We start from the raw sequence: 17,929 nt of genomic DNA on the forward strand, positions 1-17,929 counted from the left end.
GAAAGGAAATGAAATACTGACAATTATTTCTCTTCCTTCTTCAGCAATCCCTCAATTTGCTTCCACTATGGTTCTGTGGATTGAGGTAACTATTGAAATCACTGTAGGGCCAACAGCCTTCATCGTGAATGGGGCAGGTGGAGTCTGAAAGAATAGGCAAGTGGTTTGGCTGTGAGATTGTGTTCTCTTTCCACATTTACACCAGACTTCTGCATTGTCCAGACAAGACGCATTGATGCAAGGTTCTTAGTGCCATTCTGAATGCTCTTCTCCACTGACTAGTCATGTTTGGGGATTTCCATATCAGAGGCATGTTGCACCTCGCTGAGGTTTGAGGACAAGCTTGAACATTTACCTTGCCCTGGAAATTCATCCTGAGAGTGCACGTAAAATAGACCATCTGCTTTGGGAATTGCTAGAAGCCTTTTCTAAGCAAAACAAGCCCAGGTTCTTTGCCAAACTATTGGTTCCAATTTTTCTGCTAATACTTGGACTACATTACCTTGAGTGATTACTCCAAGACTATAGCCTCCTAACGCAAACTTGCTTAGAGTATATTTCAGCTGTGGTTGACAAAGACAGGCTCACCAGAGTATATCCATGATGACACATGACCTGATAATTAACAGATTTCACAACTTTGAAAGTTTCATACAATTCCCTGCAACAATTTTATTGCTTTAAGAAACATTCAGGAGACTGTTGTACAAGTTTAATACATTAATTTCCATAAAAAGAGCCCAACCAACATACTCAAAAGCGTCACAAGAACAGATTCAGGAGTATTGGATTTTGTAAAGTGCAAACGACACCTTATTGGGGGATAAAAAAGGATAATTCAACAGTACAGCGTTCTTTCGAATCTCACCGACACATGTGAAGCAGTAGTGTTGTGACTGTTCTCATAATTTACTGGAAACGGTTTAAAAAATTACCATTAATTTGATTTTTTCTGAGCAGCATTTTACATTTATTGTTAGCCTGCCAGCAAGCTAGCAAGTGGAAAACAAAAAATATCATCTGATTGAATTGATGTTATAGCATACAATTCAACCACCAGGCTATGCAGTCACTTAGTTGAGATTCAAGAAAGATGCTGGAGAACAGCAAAAAATTTACAAAAATTAGAAAATTAGTTTGTTAATCAAAAACAATATCCATTATTTGAGAGAGGAAATCCTTTTGCATTTGAGTTCATATCCAAGGTAACTTTTTCTTAAGCAGTCACATCTCAAACACTCAGATCAGGTACAATTTAAAAGCCAACATGGCTGCCAAGTAGCAGCAACTAATTTGATTTAAAATGACTTCAACTTTATATTCCCTTAAAAAGAAAATGCTTACTTAGTCAACACACTGCAGGAACATGAACAGATTTAAATATGTTCCCTCAATAAAAATGAAAGAATAGTTTTAGTCAAAATATTACACATTATGGAAGCCCCAAGAGATCATTGTATTTTTTATAAATTAAAGCCCTTTCATTTCCAGTAATTTGTTGTCTGAATCTATCAAAAACTATTTAAAATTATATTCACCACATTCAGGATTCACTTAGCATCATATCAAATATATAGATCAGGAAATCCATCTAGCTCAGCTCTGTTCTGTAGAACTGCCACAGTTTAGTTACCATGTGTGCATACACAGCACTTGTAAATTTATAATATACAGTTTTTGGCCATTTGTTGTAAAAGAAACTAGACCATATGCTGCTACAAAGTTAATCACATTTTCCAATTAGAGTGCAAAAATAGAGCTCTTTCAAATCTCATATCAAAATAAAAGACTTCTGTATTCAAATGAGCCATTGTACTTTTGTTGTTCATCTGCAGCATATGATATCATAGCTATATTGACTGGAATGAGCCAACACAAGAGAATGTAAAAACAATTTAATCCAATGTGAACTTAGCTTCAACCTCAACATAGCCTTCGAGTCTTTTGAAGCATTTCAGAAAGAAAATCTCATCAGGACAAATCATTTGTATTATCCACAACTTGGAACGGAATCATTTAAAAATATATAATTTTAGTTCGTCATAATCTTGCCAAAATTTTACTCTTAGTGGTCATATGCAGCCAATATACACCGAAATTTCGCAATGTGTAGGCAAGCAAGGTTTCATTATAATGATTACCTATGTCCCAACTTAACAACCGAATGAGTTCAAGCAGGGGTTCCTAAACTTTTTTATGCCATGGACCATTACCATTAAATGAAGGGTCCATGGACCCCAGGTTGAGTAAACCTGAGTTAGAGAGATACAGCATGGAAACAAACCCCTCAGACCATACCAACCAGAATACACCACTTACACTAATCAAACAGTAGCCAGTTTTACTTCTCATATCAACTACTCCAAAAGCTACCTCTCATCTATGTACCGGAAGCTTTCTATAGCTCCAAATAGGACATTTTTGAGGATGTGGGAGGGAAGTGGAAACCTGTAAGAAATTAATACAGTCACAAAGAGAATACACACACTACTGCACACATATGCAGGATTGAAGTCTATGGAGCTAAGGCAGCAGCTGTACAAACTACACCGGAGTCTCAACCTAATTTAGTTATATTCCAAAACAGGTTTAAAAAATCTGAAAGAATTGGACAGTTGCCAAGGTCCATGCATGCAGGAGTGCTTGTTTGTTTCAAGTTCTCTTGCCTTTGAGTCAGATTTCAAGTTCATCCAAAGACAGGACACAACATTTATGAAATCTACACTAATATTTATGTACTTTTCAGAGAAGGCATTAAATCAAAGCCTCCCATATCTGTTCAGCTGGAGATCAATGACTCCCAAGGTGCTATCTGTTAACATCCAGGCCAACTTTATCCCTCCAATTCAGTTTCAACATATAAAGATCATGAAATCATCCATCTCTGATACTTAGACTAACCACAAAAACAAAACCATACCATTCAGCGCAATACAAAACAAAAACGGAAATTTCACTAAGTCTACAAAACCAGACAAAATGTTTATTGGGCCCGTACACTAAGTGCATAACCTCACTTTTTGTTTATTCACATGAAAGGCAAACCATTCCCACAGTCAAAAATCAAAACAGCCAGCATCATTTGGAAATATTTTTCTCTCCTTGTGTTTTCTATTTACATTTCCAAAATATTTTTAATGCTTTAAGTCAAACTTTTAAGAACTTCCAAGATATGCCACCTCCTTAGCTTAAACCTATTTGCAGTGTCACTCTTAATAACACACTGGAGTAAAGTGAGGCAAGATTATGGAACTGAAAGAACTTGAGATCTACATAAAAAGTATTATTGCCTAAAGTGCACTGAATAAAGATAAGATCAAAACTGCAGAGTTAAAGAAAAACATCCAAGTTTCTTACTCTGCCTTATCTTCACCCTTGGTAAAAGAGGTCTCTGCTCATACTCTACATGAAGTAGGTTGGCAATTTTGTGTCCTTTCTTGTAACTATGATATTGCAGATCACAAGCAGTAACAATGAAGTCCTAATTTCATTTCCAATCCTTATTTCACTAAAGCCCTTCAGAGGAGTGACTAAATCCCAGAGGTTCATCATTATTTAAGTTCAACACAAATACTTGCAGTTAGGTTTCTCACCAATTACACAAGTTCGCACTTAAAAATTATCCTTTATAAATTTAAAGGTCTTTTTTATATAAATTTGAGTCATTATTACTAAAGATAAACCGATTTCAATGAAAAAATTGATACGAAGATGCCATAATATTACAGAAATATTAAAATCTCATACTAAATACTCTAAAGGCAATGTCCAAAAAAATTAAGATCCCATTTTGCCACAAGAAAACTGTTACTTTTTGGTCATGGCTGCTTTTCGAAACTATGAAGTCAATGGATTCCTGTTCATCTGGCTGCTCATGGATGTAAACATATAGAGATCATTTTCTTTCTTGAAAGAGCCATTTCTGGTTATCACTATCTGAACATGGTCGCAGTAATGGCCCTGGACGACCATTATTGAATGCATTAGCTACAGCCTCTACACATTTCTTTGACTGGACATGGTAGATTGAACCATCCTGAAGATATAAAAACAAAAGATAACCAAGATCAGGAATTAATTTAAATAGTTCAGACAATGCTATTTTGCAATCACAGCTTACCCTACAAGTGCCCTAAAGCAATATTTCTGCTACATAACACAGATTTTATGATTTGCATTTGTTTGGGGTATGGTTTTCTGTTTCTATTGTACAAAACAGCATCCTGGATTACAGCTTATGTATGGGACGTCTTTTATCAATCACATCTAATAGTTACTCAGATTATTTGGCATATATTATATAGATAACTGTCATATAATTAAAGTGACATGTTGGAAAACTAAAAAAGGCATGAATAATCACAACTTTGAAAATATATTATGAATAACATGGAAGCATCTTTAAATTTATATTTACAAACCAGTAAATTAATCAATCTAAGATAAGTTTTACCTCCTTAAAAATGAATTGCTGGTTTTCAGGTACAGGCTGATTATTCTCTCGGCAAAGGAACATTGTCAGGTAGTCATTGCCAGCATCCGTTGCAATGCAGGCCTCGGGCTGCCGAGTGTTGTAACGGATTTCATTATGTGATGAATATTCAAAAAACTAGAATATAAAAAAAGAGACTTAGCTTCATTTGTGACAACAAAAGGACCACTGTCATAGCACTTGGATGACACTATGAAGGACTGTAAACTTCTGGCAATGACTGCTCAAGGTAGAGGTTCTCTGATAAATTAGTGCATTCCCTACCAAGGACTACAACAAGACATTAGAAACAAGAAAAATGCAAATGTTCTCATTTTTGCGTGTCAAATTAACTGGAAAAAGACATTCTAAATAATTACATAATCAGTGAAAATAAATGTCACTCAAAGTAAAACGAATGATTGCCAAGAATCTAATTGATTTTACTGCCATTTGAATTTACCGGTAAAACTTTTAACACCCAGAACAAACAAATCATGCTGCATTACTGTGCAAACACAAACAATGTAATCTGTGTAATTGCCTAAAAAGTCTTAGAATATTCAAAGAAAATCCACAAACTATTTTCTGAAAAATTATTGAACACAATTAGAAGTGAGATTCTGATACACAAAAGATTAAATTGCAATGGACAAGTATATAATTTTAACCTGATGCAACCTCCTTTTCTGTTGAAAACAGTTAAGATATTCCAGACAAATTGTTTCATTTCTTTAAGGCTAAGATGGTAGGAGCAAAATTGGCAAAAGACATGCATTTCTGTCATTTATATGAGAAGAAGTAGTACTCAAGGGAAAAACAAATAGTGAATTACTGACTTGCAAAATGTAATCACAGAACAGCTGGAAAACATTAAAAGGATTGGACAAAGTCAACATGAGTTTATGAAAGGGAAATTAAATTTAACAAATGCACTGGAAGATTTTTTAAAGGTGGTAGCAAGCAGCATTGATAAGGGACAAGAAAGATAGATAAGGGACAATCAGTGACCTTGTTGCATTTGACTTTTAAAAGGTTTTGGAAAATATCACACAAAAAGTTAATATGATAAATTAAAGCTGGTTAGTCAGTATCAGTGGAAGGAAATAGACAGTTGACATATCTAGACTGAAGACATGTCAAGACCCTCAATCTAGACTGAATGCTTTTCTGAATCTTATCTGTGTCAATGACAGCACTTGTTCTTCTAAACTGAAACACAGGTCAGCTTCCTCATTTCTACTTCACTACCATCCCCAGATTCAACCTGGCAATCTTCAGCACACTGATTCCAAATCAATAAAATCCTTCCTTTCAAACATGTGCTTAAACTGTACACAGTATTTCAAATGTGGTTTCAATGCCTGTACGATCTCAACAATATTATTTTTTATTTTACTTCAACCTCTTTGAAATAGAGATCTATATACAACTTGCCTACTTAATTGCTAACTGTACCTGGATTTTAATTCCTGCAATTCATGAAGCTGTACACCAATCTCATTCCTCACCATTATGTATAAACTTATCATGATTTTTTTAAAATCCTATTCTTCCCAAAAGGTACAAATCAACATTTTTTCCAACTGCCTTCTAGCTTCCATTCTCAGACACCAACTCTTGCTATCTAGTTTTATCCAGCACTAATTTTGCTTCTATATCACCAGATCTGATACCCCCTTTCTGCTTTCCTAGTTACCCAAATGAAGATCTTCACTCTTTGCAGTCCCTTCATGACCCAGCTCTTTGCATCATCCCAGGAATCTACCAAAAAAAAAGCAGCTGAGGTGGTTAAATATTTCTAAATTTAATTGTCTATAACTTCTAAGCTTTCCAGCATTCAGTAGTCCTCACACCTAGCAAATATTAACAGATAGGACTCTCAATAACATCATGTCCAAACCACAGAACTTGCACTTGAGGTTTATACACTTATAATCATGGTACACTCACTTGCCCATCATTGAGATCTTCCCACAACTAGCGATCTCACTTTACGGACTCCATCTCATCATCTCGCTATTTATTGCTATTGATTTCTATTTGCATTTGCAGTTTGTTGTCTTCTGCATTCTGATTGATCTTTCATTGATTCTGTTATAATTACTATTCTATAGATTTGCTGAGTATGCCCACAGGAAAATGAATCTCAGAGTAGTATATGATGACATACAGGTAATTTGATAATTTATTTTGAACTTTGAGAGCAGTACAATGCCAATATATTAGACACCAGCAGGAGGACATTAATCACATCCATCCACATAATGCACTGAAAAAACATGCAATCACACTTAGTAATAGAAAGTACTGGAAAAACTCACTAACTCAGGCCAGATTTGTGAAAAGAGTAAGTTAATAATTCGGGTCAAAAACTTTGTCCCAGTTCACATACCTGATTTTGCCCCATTCCATGACATTGGTATAGAATGACTTTTTCTCCTGCAACATTGTGTTCATTTGGTGGATTGTAATCAAAGCAGTACAGAGACATCCCTTTGTTCTTCAGCTGAAGAATACATAATATGGAAATTAGATTACATTGCCACGGACAAAAATCTAAAATTTAGCATCCTACTTTAGAAGCTGAGAAAAAAATCTTCTTTTACAATGTTCTTTGTTTATGTTTAATAGCATCTCTGATGTTAGGGACTTGTTGTGGTTTTACAATTCAAAGGCAAACATAATGAGATAGGGCTTCACTAAGTTTTAACAGAGATTAGTCAACCTTAAGAGGCAATTTGAAAGCAACAGTCCGAATAGTGCGATGTGTGAAAATTACCTCTTCAGGATATAAACTGATTTTTTAGAATATTGATACTTTTTGTCAATATGATGAAATAGCCAGCTAACTAATGGCCTATTTTCCTACAAATCTCAACAGGAAATGCACCTTTCTCTATCACAACATCTTCCTAAAAGGAAAGAACTAACAGCATAACATGAGAAACTGTCAGGACAGGACATATTAAGTAACTAGAGTAGACCTTTCAAACTTATCATAGAAAATGTGGAAGATGATCTACTGATATTTTTAAAAATCAGCAGAGGCCATACATAGTTAATTGCAGAAAACTCAATACAGGATGATTATCAAAAAGATTCTAAATGGTTTGAAGCAGTGCACCCTCATCTTCTTCAGTAAAGTATCGCAAGTGACGCCTTGCTAGTATTGTTCATCTGCTGTGACCAAGTTTTTCTTTGTACAAGTCTTGATGGGTTAACATTATAATGCAAACTATAGGATTATAACACAAGTGCTTTGTTTACGTAAGTATATAATGACCTTGGGGGGGAAAAATGTTGATGATTGCAGGATTTTTTTTTGCAATTAATTTTAACCAAACAAATCAAACAGCAATAATTGCTTCCTTAGAGGCAATGAGGATATTTTAGGAGAAGGACTGTGCTGTTAAAATGAGCAACATCACTAAAAACAACAATACCTTTCCAATAGCAATCCATCAAAACATTGGTGGTCGGCTGAATTCAGAGAGCTTAGTCTTTTTTTGTCATCACTCAGCACTAACTGGTGTGCACCAAGACATGCATAATAGTCTGTGTTAATGTTAACAAGACACATTCCATCAAATGGCTGGTGCAGTCCATTGTTTAGAGTTTCATTACAAAAGTTACACGAGGGTTTTATATTCAGACAACAGCAGATTGTGAGAACTACCTCACATTTAGGGATAGAGTTAGCTAAATACAGCACAATATACTTACCATTCCAAAGAAACCTGGACGGTCTTCAGGTACGTGTATATCAGGATAAATGTTCTCCAAAAACCATTTGAAGTTTTTACACTGTAGCTTCTCTCTTAGTGTTCTCCTCTCTGTTACATCACCATATGGCTCCTGTAAACCAATGATGATTGAAACCATATCAAACTTTAAGAGTCTTCACTTAAAACAAACTCTCTTGTTCTACAACTTTAAGTTGTTTACTCAGATTACATAATACACAAGGAAATAATCCAGGACACAATAAATATTTAACAGAAATTTGGAACAAGTCTGTTCCAAAACAACAGGTCTGAAATATTGGAAGCATAATGCAACAAGATATATACCGTAAATTCCTGTGTATAAGCCGAGAATTTGGCCCTAAATTTTGGTCCTAAAATTAGGGGGTCAGCTTATACAGAGGGTGCCAACTTTGGAAAAACGAATACACGGAAGACAGGTCGTATTTATTGGCTGTTTTTGAGTCAAATGCATTCCACTGTCGACGCATGAATTCTTTGAATGGTTTAAACTCACATCTAGTGGCTGCAGCATGGACATCAAACCACTGGGGATGACTGCAATGTCCATATTTTCAGCTTTCAATGCTGCTTTTGTCTCACCTGACAAGTGCACTTTGATCATGTCCCAGACAAGTAGCGACTTTTCCTTCCTGAAACCTTAGGGACGTCGACGCCACACCTCTTTAAACCACTTCAAGCAATCCGATTCGTCCATCCAGTAGCGTTCTTGAACGCAAACAACACCCCGCAGGAATTTTTTGAGCAACCTTTGTTTTTTGTCTCAATACAAGATCACGTCTATTCATAAATCGGGTGCACCAACTTTGCGTAGCTTTGAAATTTTTGCTGACCTCACGGTGTTTTTCGTCCCACTTCAACGCTTGAACTCAAATCATTTCTCTGGTAACAATGTATCCGGACGATCGCTGGTGATTCACCCATTCTAAAACTTTTTCTTCCAGTTCTGGCCACTGGCATGTTTTCCCGCGGCTTGCACATTTCGTCTTTGGCATTTCCCTCAGCGTGTCCTCTGCCTTTCTCCACTCTCTCACTCGTTTCTCATTTACACTAAACTTCTTAGCAGCTGCAGAATTATTTGTTTCTTTAGCAAAATCAACAACCTTCAGCTTGAAGCCAGCATCATATCGCATTCGTTTTAATCTTTTGTACATGGTGGTCACAAACTCAATACTGTGTACACATACTGATCCCGCCACCCCGTTATGTTTTAACAAGATTACGATGGGTGCTAAATGGTTTCACGGGGGTTACATATCAGAGGATTCTTTACCATTGGGAACCTAATCCAAAACTTCCCTCCCTGATTTATTTATTAAGAACTCGCTTATAACGCTCGACAATGTGTAGGCTTATTTTCTTAGCAGGTACTGGTTCATAAAATTTCCAGGTTCCGGATCCAGCAAAGCTGAGTACTGGCATGTGAGATCTTGTGATCTTTTCTGGTTAAATCAAAAACCTCTACAAAGGGGGTCAGTTTATACAAAGGTAACATGAAAACGTCACTTTTTTAACCTTAAAAATGGGGGCCGGCTTATACTCCAGGTCAGTTTATACACCAGAATTTACGGTAATTAAAAACTGAGAAACAAATTGTGACTGTTGCAAAATTAACAGAAGTTTCAGATTTGTTACAGTACCTAAAAGAATTACATGAAAGACCAAAATTGCAAGTAATAATCACTTCATTTTCAAGTGCATTAAATTCAAGTAAAGATGTATGAAAAAGATGTCTCAGCCCCTTTAGAAAGAGTCTGGTTAAATCTCCTTTCTCGGTTTTCAACTTTTATATAGTTGTTTAAAATTTGGCATTTATATTTTTGATCTGAAACTGGTGTGCTGTAAGTAAAACCTTCATCAAAGAACAGTTTAGTAAAACAAGTTTCCTTTACGATCACCAGTGTTGACTCTAATTTCTGCACTTTAAGGATTAAATAAACAGCCAGAATCAGACAGCAATTCACTGAACAAACAATGGCATAAGGCTTCCATTTTTAAAATTCCCCATTAAAATGCTACTGATGACTATCACTCACCAAACGAGCGTGTGGATTCCTGTGATAGTACAGTGTTTTATATTCGTCCATCCAGACCTCAGCAGCACGTACACTGTTTGCCAGGGCTTTGCTCCTGGAGTAAGGAGCTTGTTTAGGGAAAACATGTCCCACATGAGAACAAGGGTGTATCTCTAAGAAACCCCCACACTGCCAAATCTGGGAAAGAAAGAACCCGAGTTATTTTAAGAGCACTGAATGATTATTATACTTCAACACCTTAAATCTAGTATGTTTCACTTCTTTTGGACTTTTTCAAAACACTTTGGCTGTTTTATCAGGAAGTGAGACATCAGTTACAGTAAATAAATTGAAGTATACATGAAAATGAATTTACAGAAATCTTGTTCCATTTTACTTTACATAAAACATAATTGTAAAACAAAACATCAGCTTTGGCCTTCAACTTTTGTGATGAATCTAAACACAATTATTTTTCCCATTACCTCATACTGCACTGTACAAGCAAACAAAATTCATAACATGAGTTGTCAAATTATTATCTTGCAAGAGGCTTTTCTTCCAAGAAACTAATCTAAGACTACCCAAACATTTCAAACAAAGAATCACCAAGGGGGTAAAAAACCTTCAATTAGACATTCCACATCAAATTAAAAATTAAGTCTCACCCTGAAAGAAAACTCCAGGTTCTCTCCTCCCCAGACCTCCATCCCAGTATCGTACGTGCCCAGATACTCAAAGTACTTTTTACTGACAGCAAACAGCCCGCCTGCCATGGTTGGAGACCTTTTGAAACAAATTTTAATGATTTAGCAATTTTTATCCCATTAAAATAATTTTCAATGATTAGTAAAATCAAGGTACTAATAACTACAGCTATTAACCACGTTGATCTTTTTAAGACTTATCATTACTTTGGTTGAGCAAGCTCATAAATTCCAGTCCTTCAAATAACAGAATATGTTGATTATAATGTAATATGTACTCACATATTTTAAAATATTAACTTCACTTAACATCATATTTAAGCAAGAGCAAATATATTCACACTGATTGAGTGGAGAAAGAAAGATTTTATGCAATGTTAATATCATTTGGTACCATAATAACTGTATGGATCTTGGTGCATGCAAAGTCAAGGGACGTGTAGCAAAATGGACACGAAGTTGGCTGCAACACCAAAAGCAAAAAATAGTTTGAATTGTAATTATTCAGATAGAGCATGTAGGAAGTGAGCCCTACAAATCAGTGCTGTGACTACTAACATGCAGAGATTTTTAGTACAATTTGTGGGTGTTACTAAATTGTGTGGTTACAACCAATATTGGGATATTTTTGTAGGTAGAGGCAGATGAAATCAGAATGGTCAGTAAGTTCACAAATTAAATTTGACAAGGACCAGTGTGAGGTATTAAAGTATTGCACAAAAATGAGAAAGTTAGAATCCAAAGGAAAAATACAGTAAAAGACTCTGGGGTAGAAATATAAACATAACTATAAATTGGATACAGATCAGGTAAATAAAAAGTAAACAATTGTTTGGATTCATTCCAAAAGGGATCAAATTGAAAAAAGTAAACATGATTTGTTAAAATTATGTTAAACCTTAGCTAGAGAACACCTGGATCACCATTTTTTTTTAAATGGATCCAAAATACAGGAAACTTTAGTTCAACTTTTTCCAAAGTCGCTAAATAAGGATTAGCTTTTCCTAAAAAATTTTAAGTTTTGAAGGACAAACTTAAAGTTCAATTAAAAACTACTGGGACCTATCTGAATATAGCAAGTTATTTTCCTTAAATAGATTAAAAATTGTTAACAAGCAGCACAGAGCACTGGAGATGTATAACCTACAGAGCTTTAAACATATTGTGGGAAGTGTGCTTAGCCTAAAATCCAGTGAGGCATATAGTTTTAAACAGTGTCACAATGCTTTATATTCATTAACTTCTAATGACAAACGCTATCTGAATTTATTAAAAGAGATTATTTTACCTTTAAGTTAAATGTTATTTAAATATTAAAGATTACTTCCCATTTTATTATAAGAATAAATTACAATACCACAAATTCTAGCCCAAACAATAACCAAATAAAATAGTTAGCTTTAACTTCTATATAAAAAAAAAATTCTATGAAGACCCTCAACTATCCTTCTGGTTTGTACCATTCCTTAACCTGATTTGTATAAAAAAGCAATTTCTTAATATTGGTAATCTGAGTTTTATTTTGCCACAGAAAATGTTCCACTGCATTTCTATTCAAAATATTCTAAATAAAAACAGCTAAATATAAACAACTGCAAACAGCACACATAGGAAACACATCATATTTTAAGTCTAAAGAAAATGTAACTTATTTTCAACACCGTTGCAATTATTGAAAAATTAAAAGTGCAAATAAACACATTGATAATGTATACTTACTAAACACAGAATGTATTAATTTTAGAAGTGATTTTAAACGTTAGCCATTCTTGTTACAGGTTGCTTGGAGGATGTACTTTTTACGTGAAGACCATGAACTATTGTGTGCAAATCTTACTTCCTTCACCATGATCAAATTTTTTAAAAATTGCTGGGATAGTATTACAATTCAGAATATTAATTTTTCACAAATATGTATGCACACACACATCACATAACTTGATATGGATTTGATATTAATGCTGTATACAGTTCATTTTCTATTAAGAAGAGTCTGATTTGTTAGGATTGTACACAATGGGAGGGCTCACATTCGATCCATACTGAACCATGGGCAATACCAGCATGCTCTTTAATGCACCCTTGCATGCTACACACTGGAAGAAAAACAAGAGGTCCCATGTTTGGTCCCCAAAATTTGAGTGGATTAACACTATGCTTCATTAATATAATAAGTAATTCATTTTGTTTAAATTAATGTAAATTTTAGTTAATTTACTCCTGTTATATATTTTAATTAAATTTTTATTAGTACTTTTTAAATTAATAATTTTCTTGTTTTCGGAAATATCTGGGAATAGTGAAAACCCCTTTAACAGAACAATATATCACAAGGCCATCAGTTGACCTGTGGACAGAATCTCTGGCATTGCTCAAAGTCCACACACTGTGCAAAACTGCTATGATGGCAATGACTCAAGATTGTTGGAAACTGCATGGCCAAGAAGCTCAGTAAAACAGAGGGCCATTATGGGACTGACATACAGACACAGGAGGGGTTCTGTACAATCTAACCCTTCCTGTCCCCTGCCTCTCCCAAGGGAAGTCAAATGATAAAAATATTAAAATAAACAAGTGGATAAAATTGGAAATCTCACAAGAGGCCAGAAAAAGTTTCCCTGGTTAAAAAAAAACAGCACAAGTGCCTGAAAGGGAAATCAGGAAACACCAAAAGAAATATGCCATCTCCTGCCCTAGAAAAAAGACCGACCTTTCAACTTATCTATGTCCCTCATGATTTTATAAGCTTCTCTCAGATCACCTCTTCACATCCTTTCCTCCAGTTGTAATCTATAGACTTTCCTTATCATTTAAGCCCTCCAGTCTGGACAATATCCTTGAGAATTCCCTCTCCCACCCCCCCCCCCCCCCCAAATCTAAATTAATCACATCTTTCTGATAGTTTAAGTTTAATTATCATTGAACCAAATACCCGAACAAAACAGCATTCCTCCAGGGCCAATGTGCAGAACACATTGCCAACAGCACAGAGCACACTGTGCATATCTTTACAATAGCAACTGTATGTTTTTCTGCTGAGAACAAAAAATAATATAGCCTCAGTCTGCGAGTGACATGGCCAGTAGATTGATAGCAAGTAGTCCTGGTCCAGCTTGTTCTTCCAGCGAGTGAACAGCGAAGGGCAGCACCAACAAGAGGGGCCAGCCCACAACGATTTCAGCGTGCTCACAGAGGCCTCTGCTCTCATCCACATCACCTCAGGTGTCTCCTCCCGTGGGCAGCAGCAATAGATGACTGTGTTATATTAAATTTTCATCCTTTCACTTCTACGGGCAGAAGATCCCACTTGCTTCAAAAAAGGCAACTATCATACCAGTGCCTAAGAAGAATAATGTGGGCTGCCTTAATATCGCCCAATACCACTCACATGAACAGTGATGAAATGCTTTGAGAGGTTGGTCATGACTAGACTGAACTCCTGCCTCAGCAAGGACCTGGATCAACCCATTGCAATTTGCCTATCGCCACAATAGGTCAATGGCAGATGCAATCTCAATGGCTCTCCACACGGCTTTAGACCACCTGGACAACACAGACACCTACCTCAGGATGCTGTTCATCAACTATAGCTCAGCACTTAATACCATCATTCCCACAATCCTGATTGAGAAGTTGCAGAAACTGGGTTTCTGTACCTCCCTCTGCAATTGGATCCTTAATTCCCTAAGCAGAAGACCACAGTCTGTGTGGATTGGTGATAACATATCCTCCTCGCTGACTATTAACACTGGTGCACCTCAGGAGTGTATGCTTAGCCCACTGCTCTACTCTTTATATACACATGGCTGTGTGGCTAGGCATAGCTCAAATACCATCTACAAATTTGCTGACGATACAACCATTGTTGGTAGAATCTCAGGTGGTGACGAGAGGGCGTACTGGAGTGAGGTATGCCAACTAGTGGAGTGGTGCTGTAGCAACAATCTGGCACTCAACGTCAGTAAGACAAAAGAGCAGTCTGTGGACTTCAGGAAGGTTAAGACGAAGGAGCACATACCAATTCTCATAGAGGGATCAAAAGTGGAAACAGTGAGCAGCTTCAAGTTCCTTAGTGTCAGGATCTCTGAGGATATAACCTAGTCCCAACATATCAATGTAGTCATAAAGAAGGCAAGACAGCAGCTATACTTTATTAGAAGTTTGAAGAGATTTGGCATTTCAACTAATACACTTATAAGCTTCTATATTTGTACCGTGGAGAGCATTCTGACAGGCTGCATTACTGTCTGGTATGGAGGGGCTACTGCACAGGGCCGAAAGGAACTGCAGAAGGTTGTAAATCCAGTCAACTCCCTCTTGGGCACTAGCCTACTAAGTATCCAAGACATCTTCAGGGAGCGGTGTCTCAGAAAGGCAGTGTCCATTATTAAGGACCTCCAGCACCCAGGGCATGCCCTTTTCTCACTGTTACCATCAGGTAAGAGATACAGAAGCCTGAAGGCATACACTCAGCGATTCAGGAACAGCTTCTCCCTCTCCGCCATCTAATTCCTAAAAGGACATTGAAACTTTGGACACTACCTCACTTTTTAAAAAATATACAGTATTTCTGTTTTTGCAGATTTTTAAATATCTATTCAATATACACAATTGATTCACTTGTTTATTTATTATTATGTTTTATTTTATTTACTTTTTTCCTTTCTCTCTGCTAGATTATGTATTGATTTGAACTGCTGCTGCTAAGTTAACAAATTTCATGTCACATATCAATGATAATAAACCTGATTCTGATTTCAAAAATATTGGATGAATGTCTGAACCGTTCAAAATGACAATTTAACTCTTTCTGAACCCTTACCATGTGGGATCTGTATGTCTGTTAGTGGTCAATGTTTGTGAAGTGCTTGTACAAGATAAACACTGTAGGGTCTGTTAATGTCTGCAGCTGGATTCTTTCTTAGCCTAGGCACCATTAACATGAGGATCCTGTTAATGACTAAACATTTGTTGGTCACTTTGAAAGGAAGGTTGATGGATTCATGCTTGGTGTCATAAAAGCTGGCTTGATGGATTCTATTTTGGATTTGGGCTCATCACTTAAGTTATTTTTAAGTCCCTTTGTGAGTCTAAGGAAAGTTATCCCCAAAACATTGGTGGACCAATATTACCTACTGATTGAAATGTTCCCATTTCTTCAGTATGCTACGTATTCCATATCATAATTAGCTTATAAAATTTCTATTTGGCCCTGCTTTGCACTGATTTGTGGTGAGTATTGCAAGAGGGGAAACCTGAGGGATGTGTTTTTTTTTTGCACACGAGATGGAAGTAGATGAAGTGAGCTGTCAAAGGCAGGTACAATTACATTTAAACATGTTTGAACAGGTGCATGAATAGAAATGTTTAGTGGGATATGAGCCAAACAGATTAGCTTGAATAGGTAGCTTGCACAACATGGATAAATTAGAGCAAAGGGCCTGTTTCTGTGTTGTATATTAAACAAAAACAACTAAAGAGCTCTACTTAAAGAAAACCACCTGCAAGACTAAAACTAAGATACAATTAATCAGATAAAGTTTGCTAATATTAGAGTAAAGTTACTAATCCTATAGAAAATCTAACTGAACATTCAAACATTTTCCACTGTGTGCTAGAGTCTCAAAATCTACCCGTGTGTGCCAGGAATACATTTTCTAAAATTGCATCCAAAAATTACTCCCCCCATTTGAACCCCATTTTGTCTGTCACTGAAACTCTCCAACTTAGTCTGAATGGTCTCCGCTACATAAAAGCTCAAATAAAGTTGAACAGACACTAAGTGTTGTCTTGAAGGATGGCATATATTAACTCAAGACAACAGCCTTACCATTTAGACCTAGAAAACAAATTTTCCAATGCCACTGTAATCTTTGCAATCTACCACAATTAACCTGGATGTTCATGTCCTCTTGCAGTTAGAATTAACTGTGTTTCTTGTCGTTTCCAAGTTGATATCTTACCTTATTTGTTGTCCAAAGCACTTGAAAATTTATAGCAAACTACTCATTCTTTAAAATGAACATAGCAAAATAAATTTTCCTCAATTTATTTTGCTGATAACATTAGTTAGGCTTGCTCAATAAGTACTGAATTAATCATTTAACTTCAGTGATCAATAACTCACCTGATAACATCAATCGGCGATAGCCTTCGTTTTCGTTCATGATCAGGAATCACGTGCCAGGTGAAAACGAGCCTCCAATCAAACCCACCAATTTGAGGCTCTCCCGGATTTCCCAGAAATTCAAATGTATTCCATGCAATGACGTCGATCACAGGGCATACCACAGCAGATTCTTCTTCATGGATTCTGACAGCAAAAAACACTCAAATTACATATCACAAAACTGATCCAAGATCATCACAAGCATTCTTGCTTTAAATTACAGTACTGCCAAATAACATTAAAAGGTGGAATATTTTGTTATTTTGGCATGATTTTGTCAAATCCTAAGAACTTTCTATAGGGGCACATTTAAGAGCATCCTGACTGGCTGCATCACTGCCTGGTATGGGGACAGAGAGTGGTGCGGACAGCCCACTGCTTCTATAGTTGTGAACTTCCCATGATTGAGGACATTTACAAAGACAGGTGTGTAAAAAGGGTCCGTAGGATCATTGGGGACCTGAGTCACCCCAACTGCAATCTATTCCAGCTACTACCTTCCGGGAAACGGTACTGCAGCGTAAAAGCCAGGATCAACAGGCTCCAGGACAGCACTTCCACCAGGCCATCGGACTGACTAACTCACCCTGATCTGGGTCTATTTCTGTTACATTGACTGTTCTACTTATTATAAATTACTATGATTGCACATTTAGATGGAGACGTAACATAAATATTTTTACTCCTCATGTAGGTGAAGGATGTGAGAAATAAAGTCAATTCAATATGTCATTGGTCATTAGCATCCTGTTTGTCATCTTTGACAAGTTCTCTACCATTTGTGGTTTTGGAAAATGAAT

General features: G+C 36.3%; 1 protein-coding gene across 1 annotated transcript in view; it reads right to left on the reverse strand.

Moving 5' to 3' along the window:
* Nucleotides 1–647: 647 nt before the first annotated feature.
* The window catches only part of galnt12 (UDP-N-acetyl-alpha-D-galactosamine:polypeptide N-acetylgalactosaminyltransferase 12), a 49,662-nt gene continuing 32,380 nt past the window's right edge, over nt 648–17,929 (reverse strand). The window contains exons 4-10 of the mRNA XM_073054237.1: nt 17,088–17,273; nt 10,922–11,039; nt 10,275–10,451; nt 8,198–8,329; nt 6,867–6,980; nt 4,454–4,609; nt 648–4,036 (exon numbers count right to left, since the gene is read on the reverse strand). Coding sequence (XP_072910338.1) covers nt 3,896–4,036; nt 4,454–4,609; nt 6,867–6,980; nt 8,198–8,329; nt 10,275–10,451; nt 10,922–11,039; nt 17,088–17,273 — 1,024 coding nt within the window. The 3' untranslated portion in view covers nt 648–3,895. The remainder of the gene's footprint in view (nt 4,037–4,453; nt 4,610–6,866; nt 6,981–8,197; nt 8,330–10,274; nt 10,452–10,921; nt 11,040–17,087; nt 17,274–17,929) is intronic.

Source organism: Hemitrygon akajei, chromosome 8 (assembly GCF_048418815.1).
Source record: "Hemitrygon akajei chromosome 8, sHemAka1.3, whole genome shotgun sequence".
Lineage (NCBI taxonomy): Eukaryota > Metazoa > Chordata > Chondrichthyes > Myliobatiformes > Dasyatidae > Hemitrygon > Hemitrygon akajei.